The 15,623-nt window shown below is 45.2% G+C and overlaps 1 protein-coding gene across 2 annotated transcripts in view; it reads right to left on the reverse strand.

The window, feature by feature from the left end:
- LOC132379042 (ras-GEF domain-containing family member 1A-like) overlaps positions 1-9,614 on the reverse strand; it is a 74,324-nt gene extending 64,710 nt beyond the window's left edge. The window contains exons 1-2 of one of the 2 annotated variants that reach the window (XM_059946515.1): positions 9,437-9,614; positions 8,706-8,812 (exon numbers count right to left, since the gene is read on the reverse strand). In XM_059946515.1, the coding sequence (XP_059802498.1) occupies positions 8,706-8,744 (39 nt within the window). In that variant the 5' untranslated portion in view covers positions 8,745-8,812; positions 9,437-9,614. The remainder of the gene's footprint in view (positions 1-8,705; positions 8,813-9,436) is intronic. The other variant, XM_059946517.1, reaches the window with a different exon arrangement.
- Between the last annotated feature and the right edge of the window lie 6,009 nt (positions 9,615-15,623).

Below are 15,623 nucleotides of genomic sequence, written 5' to 3' on the forward strand. Positions count from 1 at the left end.
ATACAGGGAGAAGACAGGAGTTGGGATTGGGAAGATAGCAGGAGAATAGGGTGTGAAGGAAGATGGCAGGAGAATAAGGTTGCGGGGGAAGATGATCTAATGGTAGAGCAGACTCAATGGGCAGAGTGGCCTAATTCTGCCCCTATGCCTTATTGTCTTATGGATTTTAGGGATGCAAGAGATTCTGCAGATGCTTGAAATCTTGAGCAACACACACAAAATGCTGGAGGGACTCAGCAAGTTAGGGAGCATCTATGGAGAAGAATAAACAGTCAATGTTTTGGACTGAGACCGAGTCATTATGGAAGGGTCTCGGCCTGGAATGTTGACTGTTTATTCCCCTTCAGATGCTGCCTAACCTGCTGAGTTCCACCAGCTTTTGTTCATTTCACACTTATAGAACACAATGATGTTCCTTTAGAACAGAGGTGAGGAATTTCTTTAGCTGGAGAATGATGAATCTGTGGAATTCATTGCCACAGAGAACTGTGGAGGCCAAGTTATTGGGCATATTTAAAGCAGAGGCTGATAGGCTCTTAATTTGTAAGGGCATCCAATGTTACTGGGAGATAGGTAGAGAATGGGGTTGAAAGGAGACAAAAAAATCAGCCATGACTGAATGGCGGAGCAGACTCGATGGGCCAAATTGCCTGATTCTGCTTTTAAGCCTTATGATCTTTAGGGACGCAAAAGATTCTGCAGATGCTACAATTTTTGAGCCAAAGGAACTCAGCAGGTCAGGAAGCATCTGTGGAGGGAAATAAACATTGACACTTACGGCAAGACCCTTCAGCACGTCATTCTGTGTGTGTGTGTTGCCATAGGACTTTAGGAGTAATTTCCTCTATACCATGTCCTACCGGAGTTCTAAAACTGACCCTCAGAGCTATCCAGTCAAATCTGTGGGTTCTGTGGTCACTTGATACAATCCCAATCAGAATCTGGTTTCATATCACTGAACCCTGCTGAAACACAGCAGCAGAACTTCAGATTCCCCTCAGTCAGGTGTAATTTAATGAAGACCTGAGGTGACAGGGAGAAATTTAATGAAGACCTGAAGTGACTTTTGCCACACAGAGGGTGTTGGGAATAGTGAACAAGCTGCCATAGGAGATGGTGGAGGCCGGTTCAATCAAAGTGTATAAATGAATCTGGGTAAGAAAGGAAAACGGGCAAAAAGCAAATGGGATTAGTGTAGACAGACATCGCCCTCGGTTGGCATGGATGAGTCAGACCGAAGGGCCACTCTCCACGCTGCATAATTATGAGTTGACAGTATGACTGCAATAGGCTAAATGGCATTCTTATACACACCCCTACGTACACCCCCACACAAACTCTCCATAAACACACACATTTACACACACACACACACACGCCATCAAAGGCAGTAGTCAGCTCTATAGAGACTAGGATGATTAAGTGCAGAGGGAATCTTATCTCAATTTTCGGCTGGTTAGGAGAGAAGCGGAGCTCACGTCTGTGAGTGGGAGAAAAGCTGGAAAACAAACCCTGCTGCATTTTGAAAAATGACAAGTCAGAATTCACGGATTTCAGGATGGATCTACATGAAAATTAGACACTGCAGAGGGAGAGATAAGTGGCTTGTGAACTTGGAAATCTTGATCGTTAATCCAAACCGGTTGCTGCTTGATGCCGCCAATCAAGGATGTTTTGATTGTAAGCCAAGGTCTAGAAATACTCCTCTGCATGGAGCCATGGCATCATATCAAAGACAGATAATTTTAAAGGGATGCACCATCATATGTTGCATTCAGATAAACACAAGCTCATCCAGAAGCTTATTCTAACACACCATTCCATACTGACTTCATAACGACTCAGTGTAATGCCCCTCATCATAGTCTTCAAATCCCTCAGTGGCCTCAGTCCTCCCTACCTCTGTAACTCTCTCCATCTTGATTACACAGCTGGCACAGTAGCACAGTAGCTAGCATAATGCTATTACAGTGCCAGGACCCTGGGTTCAATTCCAACACTGGAATTGAACAAACTCATTCCAAGGAGTTTGAAAATTCTCCACAAGCCGGCGTTTATTTTCTCCACGTGCTCCAGCTTCCTCCCACATTCCAAAGACATACGGGTTAGGGTCAGCGAGTTGTGGGCGGGTTATTTTGACACTGGAAGCATGCCCATCCTTGTGGGCTGCCTCCAGCACATTCTCAGACTGCACTAGTCCCTGTTGCAAATGATATATTTCACTGTATGTTTCAATGTACGTGTGACAAATAAAGCTCATCTTTAACCTTTGAGATCTTTGCTTTCTCTAATAATGGCACTTTACTCATCCTTGAACTTAATTAATCCACCACTAACAGTTATATCTTTATTATCCAATATCCCAGGGCACCAGCATTCCCACCCTCCATCTCTCTACCTTTCGTTCTCTTTTCAATGATGAATGTCCTAGTCACCTGTTGCAATGACTCTGCGTGGGTCATTCGATACATTGTCTTTCCCATGGAAAGCCTCCGGATGCTTTTATACACCAAAAGGAGAGCCTGGTGGAAACTTTGTGTGTGCTGCTGTTGGAAGAAGGCTTCTGTTCTCGAGCAATCCTCTCTCCCTCTCTCTTTCTGTTGGTGAGTAAGAGACTGTCGGTCCTGGAGTTGGGGGATTCGAAGAAGTGACACAGAAGATTGTAATGGAACCAGCGAGCTACTGGACCGCACTCTCCTTGTGGTAGGAGTGATTTCCCTCTCTCCCTTACTAGGGAGAGAGACACTGAGGTGTTTGGATGGACTGTCATTTTTTGCTGGACTCTAGATCAAGGACTCTTTGGGGACTCCGCTATTGTTTGCATGATGGGGGGGGGGGCAGTGCTTTTGCTAGTGCAAGTGGGGGAGGTGGGAGGGGGAGGGTTTATGCTTTTGCTGCTGCTTGTGTGTGGGGGAGGGGGTGTTGGGATTCTGATGTTTCTGTCGTTTATTCTTCAGGGTTTTTCCTGTTTAATGGATCTCTGTGAAGAGTAAGAATTTCAGGTATAGATTCTCTGATATTAAATTGAACAACTGAACCACTTCTGGACTTAAGGTCAAGACCGCTGGAGATCAAAAGAAATCGGGGGGGGGGGGTTACGAGAGACTGGATGCTGACAGTTGAAGACTTCACAGAAGCTCTTCAAGCTGGAAGAGGTTACGGAGCAACCACAGAGTGTGAAGTTACACAACGATGAACCCTCCATAGACAAACAATTCCTGACACTGGCTAAAGTGAGAGGGTTCAGTTAACAGCTCCAGCCTCTTATCTCCCCACAAAAGGAAATAACCAGCATTTCACCCTCTTGGGGTGCTGTTTCCCTCACCCCCAAAGAACAAGCAGGGAAAATCTACGAATACCGGACATCTGGCTCCAACTGGTGATGGATTCATCACTGTCACCTTTATCTTTAGTTAAGGCGAAAGCTCTTGGAGAGTTATCATGTTGAGGTCTCATTTGAAGCTGTCTCATACTGTCAGTTTTCCTGTGTGCAGTCAACAGGTATTGTATCATCCCACTTCACCATGGATTTACACACTTCCTTCCAAGAAGAAGTGCTACTTGGGCCCCCGAATCTATCCAGGTTCATGGAGAAATCCCGTTCCCCCATTTATTCTGCCCTCATTCTCCTCAGCCCCTTCCCCATATTGTACCATTTAACTACATGCAAGGGGCAACTTACAGCAGCCAATTAACCCAGCAGCTCACATGTCTTTGGTACGTGGGAGGAAACCCGAGCACCTGGAGGAAATGTAATCTATGACAAGGAGAGTGTGCAAACTCTACACAGAGAGAGCCAGCATTCAGGAAAGAACTTGAGACTCAGGAGCTGTGAGGAGCAATGTCCAGTAACTGTGCAGGACTGACATGGCCAGCGATCACTCTGGGTACAGTACACATTATTTTGCAGGGTCAAAGACCATCAACAATTCCAGCTCTCACAAGCTAGGATCTGTTTCTGCTAAGTTTATTGCAAGAGCTTAGACCATTTATCTCAGGTGATCCCTGGTTGCTTTCCACTCTCTCCGTGGGACCTCCCCTCCCAATCAGTATAAAGTCCTCCAGCCCTATAATCCTCCACCCTCTCTGAGCTCCTCTAAACCCAGCCTCCTGCTCGTCCTCAGGATTAATTGCTTCATCATGGAATTCCATCTCTATATCTGCCTCCTTTTCTACCTTCATTATTTAAAAGCTATCCATTTCACTAAATTTCTAGTCATCCATCATAATACCTCTACATGAAATACAAAATAATTTTTCCCTTAATAACACTTATTTGAAGATTGATTCTTGGGATGTGTTGGTGTATGTTCTATGACGACAGATTAAATAGACTGGCAACTGAAGTGACTGTATTTAAATGTGCAAATTTCAAAGAGGGTTTGAGAGGGTGGATAAGGGAATGATGCTCTCCCCTGGCCAAGGTTTCTAGAATTAGACTAGTGGGTCAGGCAGCATCTAAGGAGGATAATGAAGTCCAGATGAAGGGTGTCAACCCAAAAGTTAACTGTCCATTTTCCCTCCAGCAATGATGCCTGACCTTGCTGAGTTCCTCCATCACCAGAATGGGTATCGTACCACTTCACAGCGCCAGTGATTAGAGTTGAAGTTTCTACGATCTCTCTGTGACCTCTTAGATTTACTCCAAGTGCTCCAGTTTCCTCCCACACTCCACAGACTTACAGGTTAGTAAGCTGTAGGCATGCTATATTGGCAGTGGAAGCATACCGACACTTGCGGGCTGCCTCCAGTACTTCCACGGACCATGTTGGTCGTTGACTCAAACAACGCATTTCACTGCATGATTCAATATGTTTATGACAAATAAAACAAATTTCTAATCTCATTTTCCTTAGTGTTCAAAGAAAGTCTCTCTGTGACTCAATGACAAAAGACAGTTAGACTTTATGGGAAACAAGGGATAAAGAGTTATAGAAATGTTCAGCACAGAAACAGGCCCTTCAGCCCATCTAGTCATTACTGAGCCATTTACACTGCCTACTCCCATCGATATGTACCTGGACCATAGCCCTCCATTACCATATATTCCATGTACCTATCGAAGCTTCTCTTAAACGTGGCATGTACCACTTGTGCTGGCAGCTCATTCCACACTCTCATGACCTTCTGAGTGAAGTTGTGCAGGAATGTAACTATAAGGTAGAATGATCAGCCACGAATGGTTCAGGAGGCTCCAGAGTTCAAATGGTCTTTGGCTTCTACATCTTATGTGACAAGCCTTGGGATGTTCCGGGCACTACCTAGCTGAAAATTTCTCACTTTTTATTGCCGCATCAGCCTCCACCCACCCAGCTTCACCTCACCCAGGTAGTAGTACACTCCTGTCTCCCTCTCGAGTATTTCTTCAATGGCATCAGTCTGTATTACTGAGCAAAGGAATATACTTCACTCAGAGAACAGTCAGGAGGTGAGAAGAGAGAAAGTGGCTGGCGACCTGACCCGAATGTGGTGGATACTGACTATACCTGACAGGTTTGGGCCAATGGGGTATTTGTTTGTTCGTTATGTGTTGTGTCATATGACATGACCATGATTGTTCTTGGCAAATTTTTCTACAGAGCGGCTTGTCACTGCCTTCTTCTGGAGAGTGTCTTCACAAGACGGGTGGCCCCAGCCGTTATCAGTACTCTTCAGATATTGTCTGCGTGGCATTAGTGGTCGCATAACCAGGACTTGTGATCTGCACCAGCTGCTATACGACCATCCACCACCTTCTCCATGGCTTCACGTGTCCCTGATCGGGTGGGGCTAAGCAGGTGCAACACCTCAACCAAAGGTGACCTGCAGGCTAGCAGAGGGAAGGAGCGCCTTACACCTCCCTTGGCGGGGGTGTACCTCCCTACCCAAATGGGGTGTATAAAACATTTTGATAAGGGACTTGGATGTGGGAGTGGGTCATGGTAAGCTGGTTCAGCACTTTACCCAAGGATGTTGGGGGAACTCAGCAGGTCAGGCAGTATCTATGGAAAAGAATAAACAGATGATGTTTTGGGCCAAGTCTCTTTGTCAGGACTGATGCTGCCTGATCTGCTAAGTTCCTCCAGCACTTTGTATGTGTTATATCGGATTTCCAGCTTCTGCAGAATCTCTTGGGTTGATGACCCAGTTTGTTCTGTTCTTGATCAATATCCTCAAGCAGATCAATAACATGTCTGAAATGTTCTATTTCTGGTGATGATCGGGCTGGATGGCATTTGTATTTCAAAGCCAAACTGATCTCTAATAGGGACTGCCTGCAGTGGAGAGTCTCAGCCCCCTCAATACTCTCCATGGTAAGCAGTTTATGAATTTTTTTCATGAAACAAAGACGAAGTTGCTGGAAATCTGAAATAAAACTAAAGAAAAGTGGAAACACTCAGCAGGTCAGGCAGCATCTATTGAGACAGAAACAGACAGAATGTCTGAACTCTGTTTTGCTCTCCACCAATGCTACCAAACAAACTGTTCCCAACAGTTTCATTTTTTGTATCAGATATCCAGAAACATGTTCATGAACGCCATACTAGATAATAACTTGAAATCCATTACTTTGACTTCAGGCTGATATTGACAATCCCAACAGCCATTGTCCACACTGGAGATGGCAATGCTGTAAATGACCTGGAAAATTATTTCAGTGGGTCCACCAACCCTCATATCTACAGCAATTATAAAGCAAAAATGTCTGGGAGTCTCCCTCTACCGTGAATTAAAGTATATAGTCCACCTATGCAACAAATATGAAATGCACCTGATCTCCTAGACCGGGGTTCTCAAGCTTTTTCATGCCATGGACCCCTACCATTAACTGAGGGGTCTGTGAATCCCAAGTTGGGAACCCCTGTCCTAGATAATCCCAGAGCCTCCTAGTTACCCCATGACAATGTTTATCAGGTAAAATAGACACCAGGCTATTAGGGAACTGGATACATCCTTTTGCCTCATTGGGGTTTAACTGACACATTAAGGGGAAGAAATCACTGCAAAGCTAGCTATGAGAATTGGAGACATGAGAGATTACAGATGCTAGAATCTGGAACAACACACAAAGTACTGGAGAAACTCAGTGGGTCAAGCATCATCATCTATGGAGGGAACTGGATGGATATGGAGGAAATCAACATTTGGGGTCAAGACCTTTCTTCTGGAGCTTCATGAGAACCAGACTCCACCATTAATTCAGATTTTTTTCTTCTTTTCACTAGTCCAACAGGGCCCAAGTCCTTTGATCATAAAGCTCATTGAAGTTTTAACTTTCAGACCAATGACGAGCTCTCTGTCCCATTGCTTCTTCCCCCCCCCCCCTCACCACCAAGATGCAAAGACTTGTACATAACCTTGACTTAACTGTAAGGAATTCTCGTCTTACCTTAAAATCTACACTTGGTGTGGAGGGAGTGCATCAAAGATAAATGGACTGGTTTCTGGGATTATTTAACAAGTGATTGAATTGGTTATATCTCAGTCTCCAGAGCTCTGAACAATGAGAGATGACCTCATTGAGATTTACAGAGGTCTCAACAGGGTAGATTTAGGGAAGGTGTTTCCTTCAGATGAAGAGTTGAAAATTTGGGCTCTCAGATCTCAAATATGAGGAATGCCAATTAGGATTACATTGAGGAGTAACTCATCCCTCAGAGGATAGATCTCCATACCCGCCACCCCTCCCCGATCCATGTACGTGTCCAAACTTCCCTTAAGTGTTGCATTTGAACTTACATCTATCATTTCCACTGGCAGCTTGTTCCACACTCGCACAGCGAAGAAGATCCTGCTTTTATTTTTACATCAGCACAGCCTGCAAGAAGCCTGCACAATACCAGTGGAATCCTTTACACTTTCCATGATCAGCAGAGCCCATGATCTGCCCTAAAACCAGCAGATTCACAAAGCTGCTGCCAAGGATTCAACATTCAGGAGGATATTCAGGAACCTTTCCCTCCAGCACCAGCAGAATCCTGGAACTTTTCCACCAACACCAGAGTCTGGGATCAAATTCCCCCATCAACACCAGAAAAGACTTGAATCTCGCTCTGAAGAGCAGCACTGTCTCAGATATTCAACAATTAGCAACACACATTGGAATCTTTCTCCCCAATAACATCAGAGAACAGAATATATGCCCCCCTCAACACCAGCAGAGTCCTACGATCATTACCTCAAGACAGCAGTGTTCAAGGATCCATCCTCCAAGAGTAGCAGAGACCTGAAATTATTCCTGCCAACATCAGCAGAGTCATGATTATTACCCCAAGAGTAGTAATCCTGCAAAGTCTTGTCAAGGCCAGTGGAAACTTGAATCTCTCTCCCAAGAGCAGTAGATTCTTGGAGTCATTCCTACAACACCAGCAGAATCCAGGAGATGTTCCTGGACACCAACAGACATCTGAATGTTTTCCCAACACCGGCAGAATCCAATCATCATTACTCCAAGACCAGCAGTCCTGGAATCATTTGTTCAATACCAACAGAGTCCTGGAGTCATTCCCACCAACACCAGCAGATGCCCCTCAACTGAAAGACAATAAGCCAGATTCTCTCCCAAGACCAGCAGAGACTCAGACACACTCTTAACCCCCTCCACCCCAACCCCGAGACAAGCGGAACTGGAGAGACTCTTCCCATGTGGAGACGCGGGTATTGAGGCTGCCCTCTAGTCAAAGCAGCGTGCCCCCCCAGCAGACAGACAAGAGGAAGCCACCTACCTGGGCTGCCGCAGATCCGCCTGACCCCCCAGCTGCCATGACGGGGCGACATGGGACTGCCGCCCATTCATACGAGGACAGTCAATCACTCTGCACATACGAGCTGTCTGTCAAATAAAGGGGCAGGATAACCATGTCCAAAGTGGGCCAAACTGGACATCATTCAGACAACCACAAGCTCGATCCAAATCTACGATTGCGACGAGAGTTTTGTTTTAAATAACATCTTGCAGGGAGTTGCTCGAATTCCTGGCAGCTCCTTCTTCCTCCCCCCAGACCCAAACGGGAACCCTGTCAAATACAGAGGGAAACTGGGTCCTGTTCTACGTTGCTTGTTTGCTTTGCACAGCTCCCCGGTGCAGGCAACAGGGAAGTTGCGCTGCTCTAGCGGGTCTGGGGGAGTCAGCCAACGCCGGGTGGCTGGGAGCTGCCAGAGATCGCTGCAATTCTCAGGGAAGCACAGTCTGCGGACAGGTTTAGCGGGGGATTACACACACACACACACACACACACACACACACACACACACACACACACACACACAGAGAACCACAAAAATAATTAAATAATTGCCTGGAAATTTCACAGCGGATAAAAAGCTGCAAAGAGATAAAGAGATGTTCCGCACAATTACAGCGGAGACGAATAATAACAAACAAACAAAAAAACAGGTTTCAATGGATGCACAGGGGCAGTTGTAAAGTTTAAAAAGACCGGCAGCGGGCTCTCACCTGAAGCAACGTTTCATGAAGCGAATCCCTCTTGCTCTCCGATGGATCCAACAATTGCGCACCGCGTCCGGGGGGAAATCGGACCTCGTGGCTTGCATCAACCGAGAACTTGCTCACACTTTGAGCCCGGGATTGTGCATTTCACGGACCAGCCTTTCAACTCCTCACGGTTGAGGTCCATTCTTGCGCATGCAGGCAGAGGCAGGGAGAAAGAAAGAAAGAACGAGCGGATGTAAATAAACAATTTGCGCTCGGCTCAGCCCTTGGGCTGCAGGTTACAAAGAGTTAATTCCGTGACAGCGCGTTGCAGCCCACATGCCGAGCTTCGGCGTGTTGTATTTCCCCGGAAAAGAAAACACACCGGCAGCGCTGCGCAGATTCAGCCTCTTGTACCTGGTTACTTCGGCTCCTGCCTTCCCCCCGGCTCCCAACACGCTCACAGTCCCCTCCTCCTTACTCCCGGTGACTATTCAACAGAGACGATGGCTGCTTCCCCACTGATACCCAACTTGTTCGAAGGTAGCACCTTTAGCTCTCCATCCGCGGAAGCACCTCTTGCTTTGGCACAGAAAAATAACTCAAGCATCAAATCCTGGGCATGCTCCTTGCTTTTCATATGGGGCTTCTCGCTGACTCTAATCAGCTCTTTCTTGCGTACTCAATCCCGCCAAATCCGTTTCTTTATTTTCACTTATTCGTTCTGCATTAGCTTTAAGCTTCCCTCAATCTACATTTAGGGCCAAGATTAAGGGGCATCTTAAAATGGACCCGGAAGCCTCCCTAACCTTGTTTACCAAATATGAGCTTGTGAGAAAATTCATTTCCTGTCCCCTTCAGTGCGATGCAGCAGAGAATCAAACCTTTCGGCCCAACTCCTTTATGCCAGCCATTGCTTAAATGTCTGATTTAAGACACAGAAGTAGAATTCAGCTCCAATATTCCATCATGGCTGATTCATTATCCCTCTCAATCCCATTCTCCTGCTTTCTCTCTAAAAACGTTGATGCCCAGACTAATTGGGAGTGTTTTCTACATTTGGCCCATATCTCCTTGAACCGTTCCTGTTCATGTAACTGTCCAAATGCCTTTTAAATGAACTAATTGCACCCACCTCATTCCATATACCCACCTATCAGTTGTTCAAGAACAAATTTATAAGAGTGGGTGTTTACTAATCCTTTCATGGCATTGAACAATCCAGTACCAGGCTATTCAGCCCACTGAATTCATACTAACCACTAAGCACATTCAGTTTATCCTTAACACATTCCCATCAGCTCTCATTCTGATGTGGCAGACTGCAGCTGGCTTTCTATACCGCATGATCTAAACAGCAGCTGGACCAATGACAAGCTGATAGGTTTTAGGCAAAATTGGTGGCTAGACAAATATAAGCCGGAACAACAAATAGCAATTATGGCCCACCAATGGTTGATAACGACTGATCTTTCTTCAACAATCTGAGAGGATCCTTAATGATCACCTCATCTATAGAACGTAAAACTAAGTTCAAATTTAAAATACATTTGATATCAATGTACATATACTTCACCTTATACTACCCAGAGATTCATTTTCTTGTGGGCACTTAGAGTAAGTACAAAGAAACAATAAAATGAATGAAAAACTGCACACAACAATCAACCAATAAGTGAAAGTCAACAAACTATAAATTAAAAAAAGATAAAATAATAATAAATAAGCAATAAATGTGTGGAATGAGCTTCCTGTAGAAGTAGTAGAGGCCAGTTCAGTTGTGTCACTTAAGGTAAAATTGGATAGGTATATGGACAGGAAAGGAGTGGAGGGTTATGGGCTGAGTGCGGGTAGGTGGGACTAGGTGAGATTAAGAGTTCGGCACGGACTAGGAGGGCCGAGATGGCCTGTTTCCGTGCTGTGATTGTTATATGTTATATGGTTAAATATCAAGACCATGACTTGAGTTGTCCTTCAAAGTAAGTCTATGGGTTGTGGGATCAGTGCTGGCATGAGTGAAGTTAAGTAAATGTCGTGAAACGTAGAGGAGGCTTGACCCAAACACAGAGCAGTGGAGAAGGTTTAGCGGTGAGCAATCACTTTAGTAATAGACTGCAAAATAACAAGCCATGGGAGGACCATAAAATGGAGAACGGATACTTAACACGACAAGGCAGCAAGGTAACTGAAGGCTCAGAGCAACTAGTTGTGGCTGGCTGGTTTGATAAGGACTTTGAAAGAGAGATGGGTTTAAATAGGTTGCAGGTGATGAGTGGAAATGAGTGGCATGTAACACCTGGGTGGAGACTGGGGTGTGTAAGTCTGACAGAACCCCCCCCCCCACAACTGGTACCCAACAAGCCCAGGATAATCCAGATGGGTCTGGTGGAACACCTCTATAAGGATTGGATCCAAGATGAAAATGGACTTCTCCTCGGAGCTATCCAATTCCCAGTTGACACGTACTTCACATCCCATCCACAACAAAATAAATCCATTAACTGGCGAACCATGTACACTGGATCACATTTCAGAGATACAGCCTCAGGTGGGCTGATGGGCCATGATCAATGGGCTTGAGGCAGGACATTTGGAAGGTAGGTGTGATCTTGAGGGACAGTGGTAGCTAGGAGATGGAAAGTGAAGGGACTGATGCAATGGGTAATCTTAAAGGGATCAATAAACCAGGGCAAGAGCTTGCAAGAGTCCGTGCATACTTGTTCTGGGTCCGTGGGAATTTATAGTAGAAGTTGGAGAAGCCCAAGAGGTACGGTGGCTGTTTGAGGGAGCTTGCTTGGGCTATTCAATGATTGCTCTACACTTTCTCTGGATCCATGGTAATGGGCTAAAAGGATGTATGTATTCCAGGATGGGTATGGAACTGGTACTTTTCTAACTTGAAGTACAGATGGTTTTCAAGGAGATGCTGAAGGACTGAATGGATGTGACAGATGTGGTCTTGGGAGTTCTTGGAGAAAATAAGGACATAAGTGAAGTAGACAAATGTATACCAGTGTAGCATGTCTCGGAGGATCTCATGACTGAAGGCTTGGAAAATACCAGGACTGCTGGAAAATCCAAAAGGCATTACCAAATAGTCATAGTGGTCAGTAAGCGTTCTGGATGCTGTTTTCCACTCATCTCCCTGGCAGATGTAGATTAGTGTGTATGCATTCCATAGATCCAGTTTGGTGAAGATTTGAGCCCATGGAGTGTTTCAAATGCACTATCTATCAAGGGGAGAGGGTAGTGTTTCTTAATTCTGATTTTGTTAAGTCCATGCTAGTCAATGCAGGGACAGAGACCCTCATCTTTCTTTTTGACAAAGAAGAATCCTACACTGGCTAGGACTGGAATGGTCAACTGAAGCCATGCTGCAGAGCTTCTGTGATGTAATCATTCAGGGCTTGGATCTCAGGAGGGGAGAAGGAGAACAGACAGACTCCTGGAGGGTTAGTGCCCAGGAAGGGGTCGATTGTGCAGTAATGTGGCAGGGTGCTGGCTTCACTCTGACTGCAGGTGATGCCTAAGTCACAGTGTCTTGTGTGAGTTCAGTGAAGTTAAGGATTTCCTCCATCTCCATAGATTTTTGGGGTGAAGTTAACTGAGGTGGCCTAGCTGATGGGTCCCCAGCTCAGCAGTGAATCGGATGACCAGGTGAAGTGAAGGTCATGAATGGAGAGCAAGGGCAAACTCAAGATGAGAGGAGTATTAGGCGAGTTAGTCAGGATTTGGATGGAATGGTGGTGCTCATGTGCATAGGCCATGTGTGCGTGCTAGCCATCACAGTCCAAAATGGATGTCCGTCAATGATGCAGACGGGGTGAGAGATAGGCTCTGTAGATAGTCCAAACTGAAAATCCAGTTATCTCAGAAGTAAATTCCTCATATTTATCACAGATTCTGGTTTTATTATCCCAGTTAGTGCCAGCCCAGGCCAGAGTTGCCCAGTCAAGAGCGAGATGACGGATCTTGGCTTGGCCGGTGGAATACAGAGATGGCTACAGCTCGAAGTACAAGATGCACTGGGACAGGAAGTTGTGGCATCAGGTTGGAGACCTGTTGAAGCATTTGGGCACTGGAATTCAGGGCTTCGAGGGAGGGGATTGACTGGCACAGGGTTGCTCTATTGAGATTAAAAGTTGGTTGAGAGTGCCAACAGACGGTCCATGGTTTCCTGCTAGTTCTGGATTGTGTACTCGTGTCAGTGGATGAATTCCTTTAGGCAAGGAAATTCTGCCAGGTAACTTGATGGCTTGACTCAAAAGCAGAATAGTGGAGACAATTTAGCAGTAAGCGATCATTGTAATAATAAATGGCAAAATAACAAGCCCCGAGGGGCCATAAAACAAGAGAGAGTGGATATTTAACACAATAAGGTAACTGAAGGTTATGAATAACTGCTTGAGGCTGGCTGGTTTGATAAGTGAACAAGGATGTGAATGAGAGCTGGGTTTAAATAGGCTGTAGGTGATAGGATGGAATAAATGTCAGGTGACTCTAGTTAGCTGGGAGTAGTTGACTGTCTGCACAAGGCTGATAGTGAGGATATCCCCTGTAGTTCAAGATTCTGATGGTTTAGGGGTAATAACTGTTACTGAACCTGCTGGTCTGGCACATGAGGCTCCTGTACCTCCTCTCTGATGGCAGTAGTGAGAAGAGAGCATGGCCTGGATGGTGTGGGTCCTTGATGATGGATGCTGCTTTCCTGCAACAGCGTTCCTTGTAGATGTGTCTGATGTGCCAGTTCAGCAGAGCACAGGATCTTTGGCCCATGGTGTGAGCCAATCTTTTAATCTACTCCACAATCAATCTAACCCTTCTCTCTATGGAAGAGGCTTCTATCAACACGTTCAACACTGCATGCTGGCCAGATACTTGACAGCCAGATTTCATGTTCCTGATATGGAGTTTGAGTCCATAATCTTCTGCAGCTGGAAAATGATGTGAGAGGAAATGAAATGCCCAAGATGAAATGAAGCTTAAATTCTTCTCTGTGGGCCTATAATCCCATTGCTTAATGGGTTATCTAATTGAAGTTCTTAAAATGGTTGAAAGATCTGATGTGAATCTCTCAGAAGATGGTAGTAGTAGAGTTAATCATCTAAACTCTGCAGGCTAACCCATTATCAATTAGTTTGTAACCAACCACTATCAATACTCTACTTACCCATCTAACCAGCCCTAATGAAGCACATCAATAGTAGTTTATGAAATTTCCAATTGACTTCCAGCCCCAACAGCATTTTTGGGAATAGATTTCCAGTTGTCTGCCACATTTTGTGCTTCCAGACATCACACTTTTCTCCAGCTCTTTTGACTTATTCATTTATTTAAGCAGTGCAGAACGAGCTCTTCTGGCCCAACGAGCCCACACCACCCAGTAACCCACCTATTTAACCCTAGACTAATCACAGGACAATTTACAATGACCAATTAACCTGCTAACCGTTATGTGTGTGGACCGTGGGAGGAAACCAGAACTCCTGGAGGAAACACATGTACTCATGGGAAGGGCATTAAAACTTCTTCAGAGGATGCCAGAATTGACCTCTGTATTCCGATATCCTGAGCTTTAACAGTGTTGTGCTAATAATTGCTCTGCTACCATGATTCTTGGTTCTGCACTCCTACTTCAGAAGAAATAATTTCCCTCTACCCCACCTTTCATCCATGTTGAAACCTGACACAGTAGGCCCACACTCTAATATGATTAGTTTAATTGTGGGGAAGACAAGGAACCAATCTTAACCCACTGAGCACTGAACCTCGCTGGCAACTTGTCTCGCTTGTACCAGAAATAGATTGTCAATGTTATTTTTTTGGTTCTCTAAAAATCTCACGTCAAGACAGGAAATCATACAACAGTAGGTCAGAGCTATAAATATGAGCGTTCAACAGACACAGAACTCCTGGGTAATGGTAACATAGGTTTATCACTGCAGGCGATAACTGTGGATATGATTTTAGAATACAATTCCTTTGGTTGCTTACTGAAATTCCTAAACATCGTACACTAAAACTAAAAAAATGACTGCTTGCTCTTCATAAACACCCAGAGAAACCACACATCAGCCCAGGACAGAGGGAGCAGCAAGCCCATAAGGTTACAGGTAACACCATCTCTCTGGTACCCTGTAGTACAATATTCTCTCTGCACATACTGCGCTGTTACATTTCCCCGCAGTTCAATCTTGTTCCTAAGGCAGTG

This window comes from Hypanus sabinus, chromosome 21 (assembly GCF_030144855.1).
Source record: "Hypanus sabinus isolate sHypSab1 chromosome 21, sHypSab1.hap1, whole genome shotgun sequence".
Lineage (NCBI taxonomy): Eukaryota > Metazoa > Chordata > Chondrichthyes > Myliobatiformes > Dasyatidae > Hypanus > Hypanus sabinus.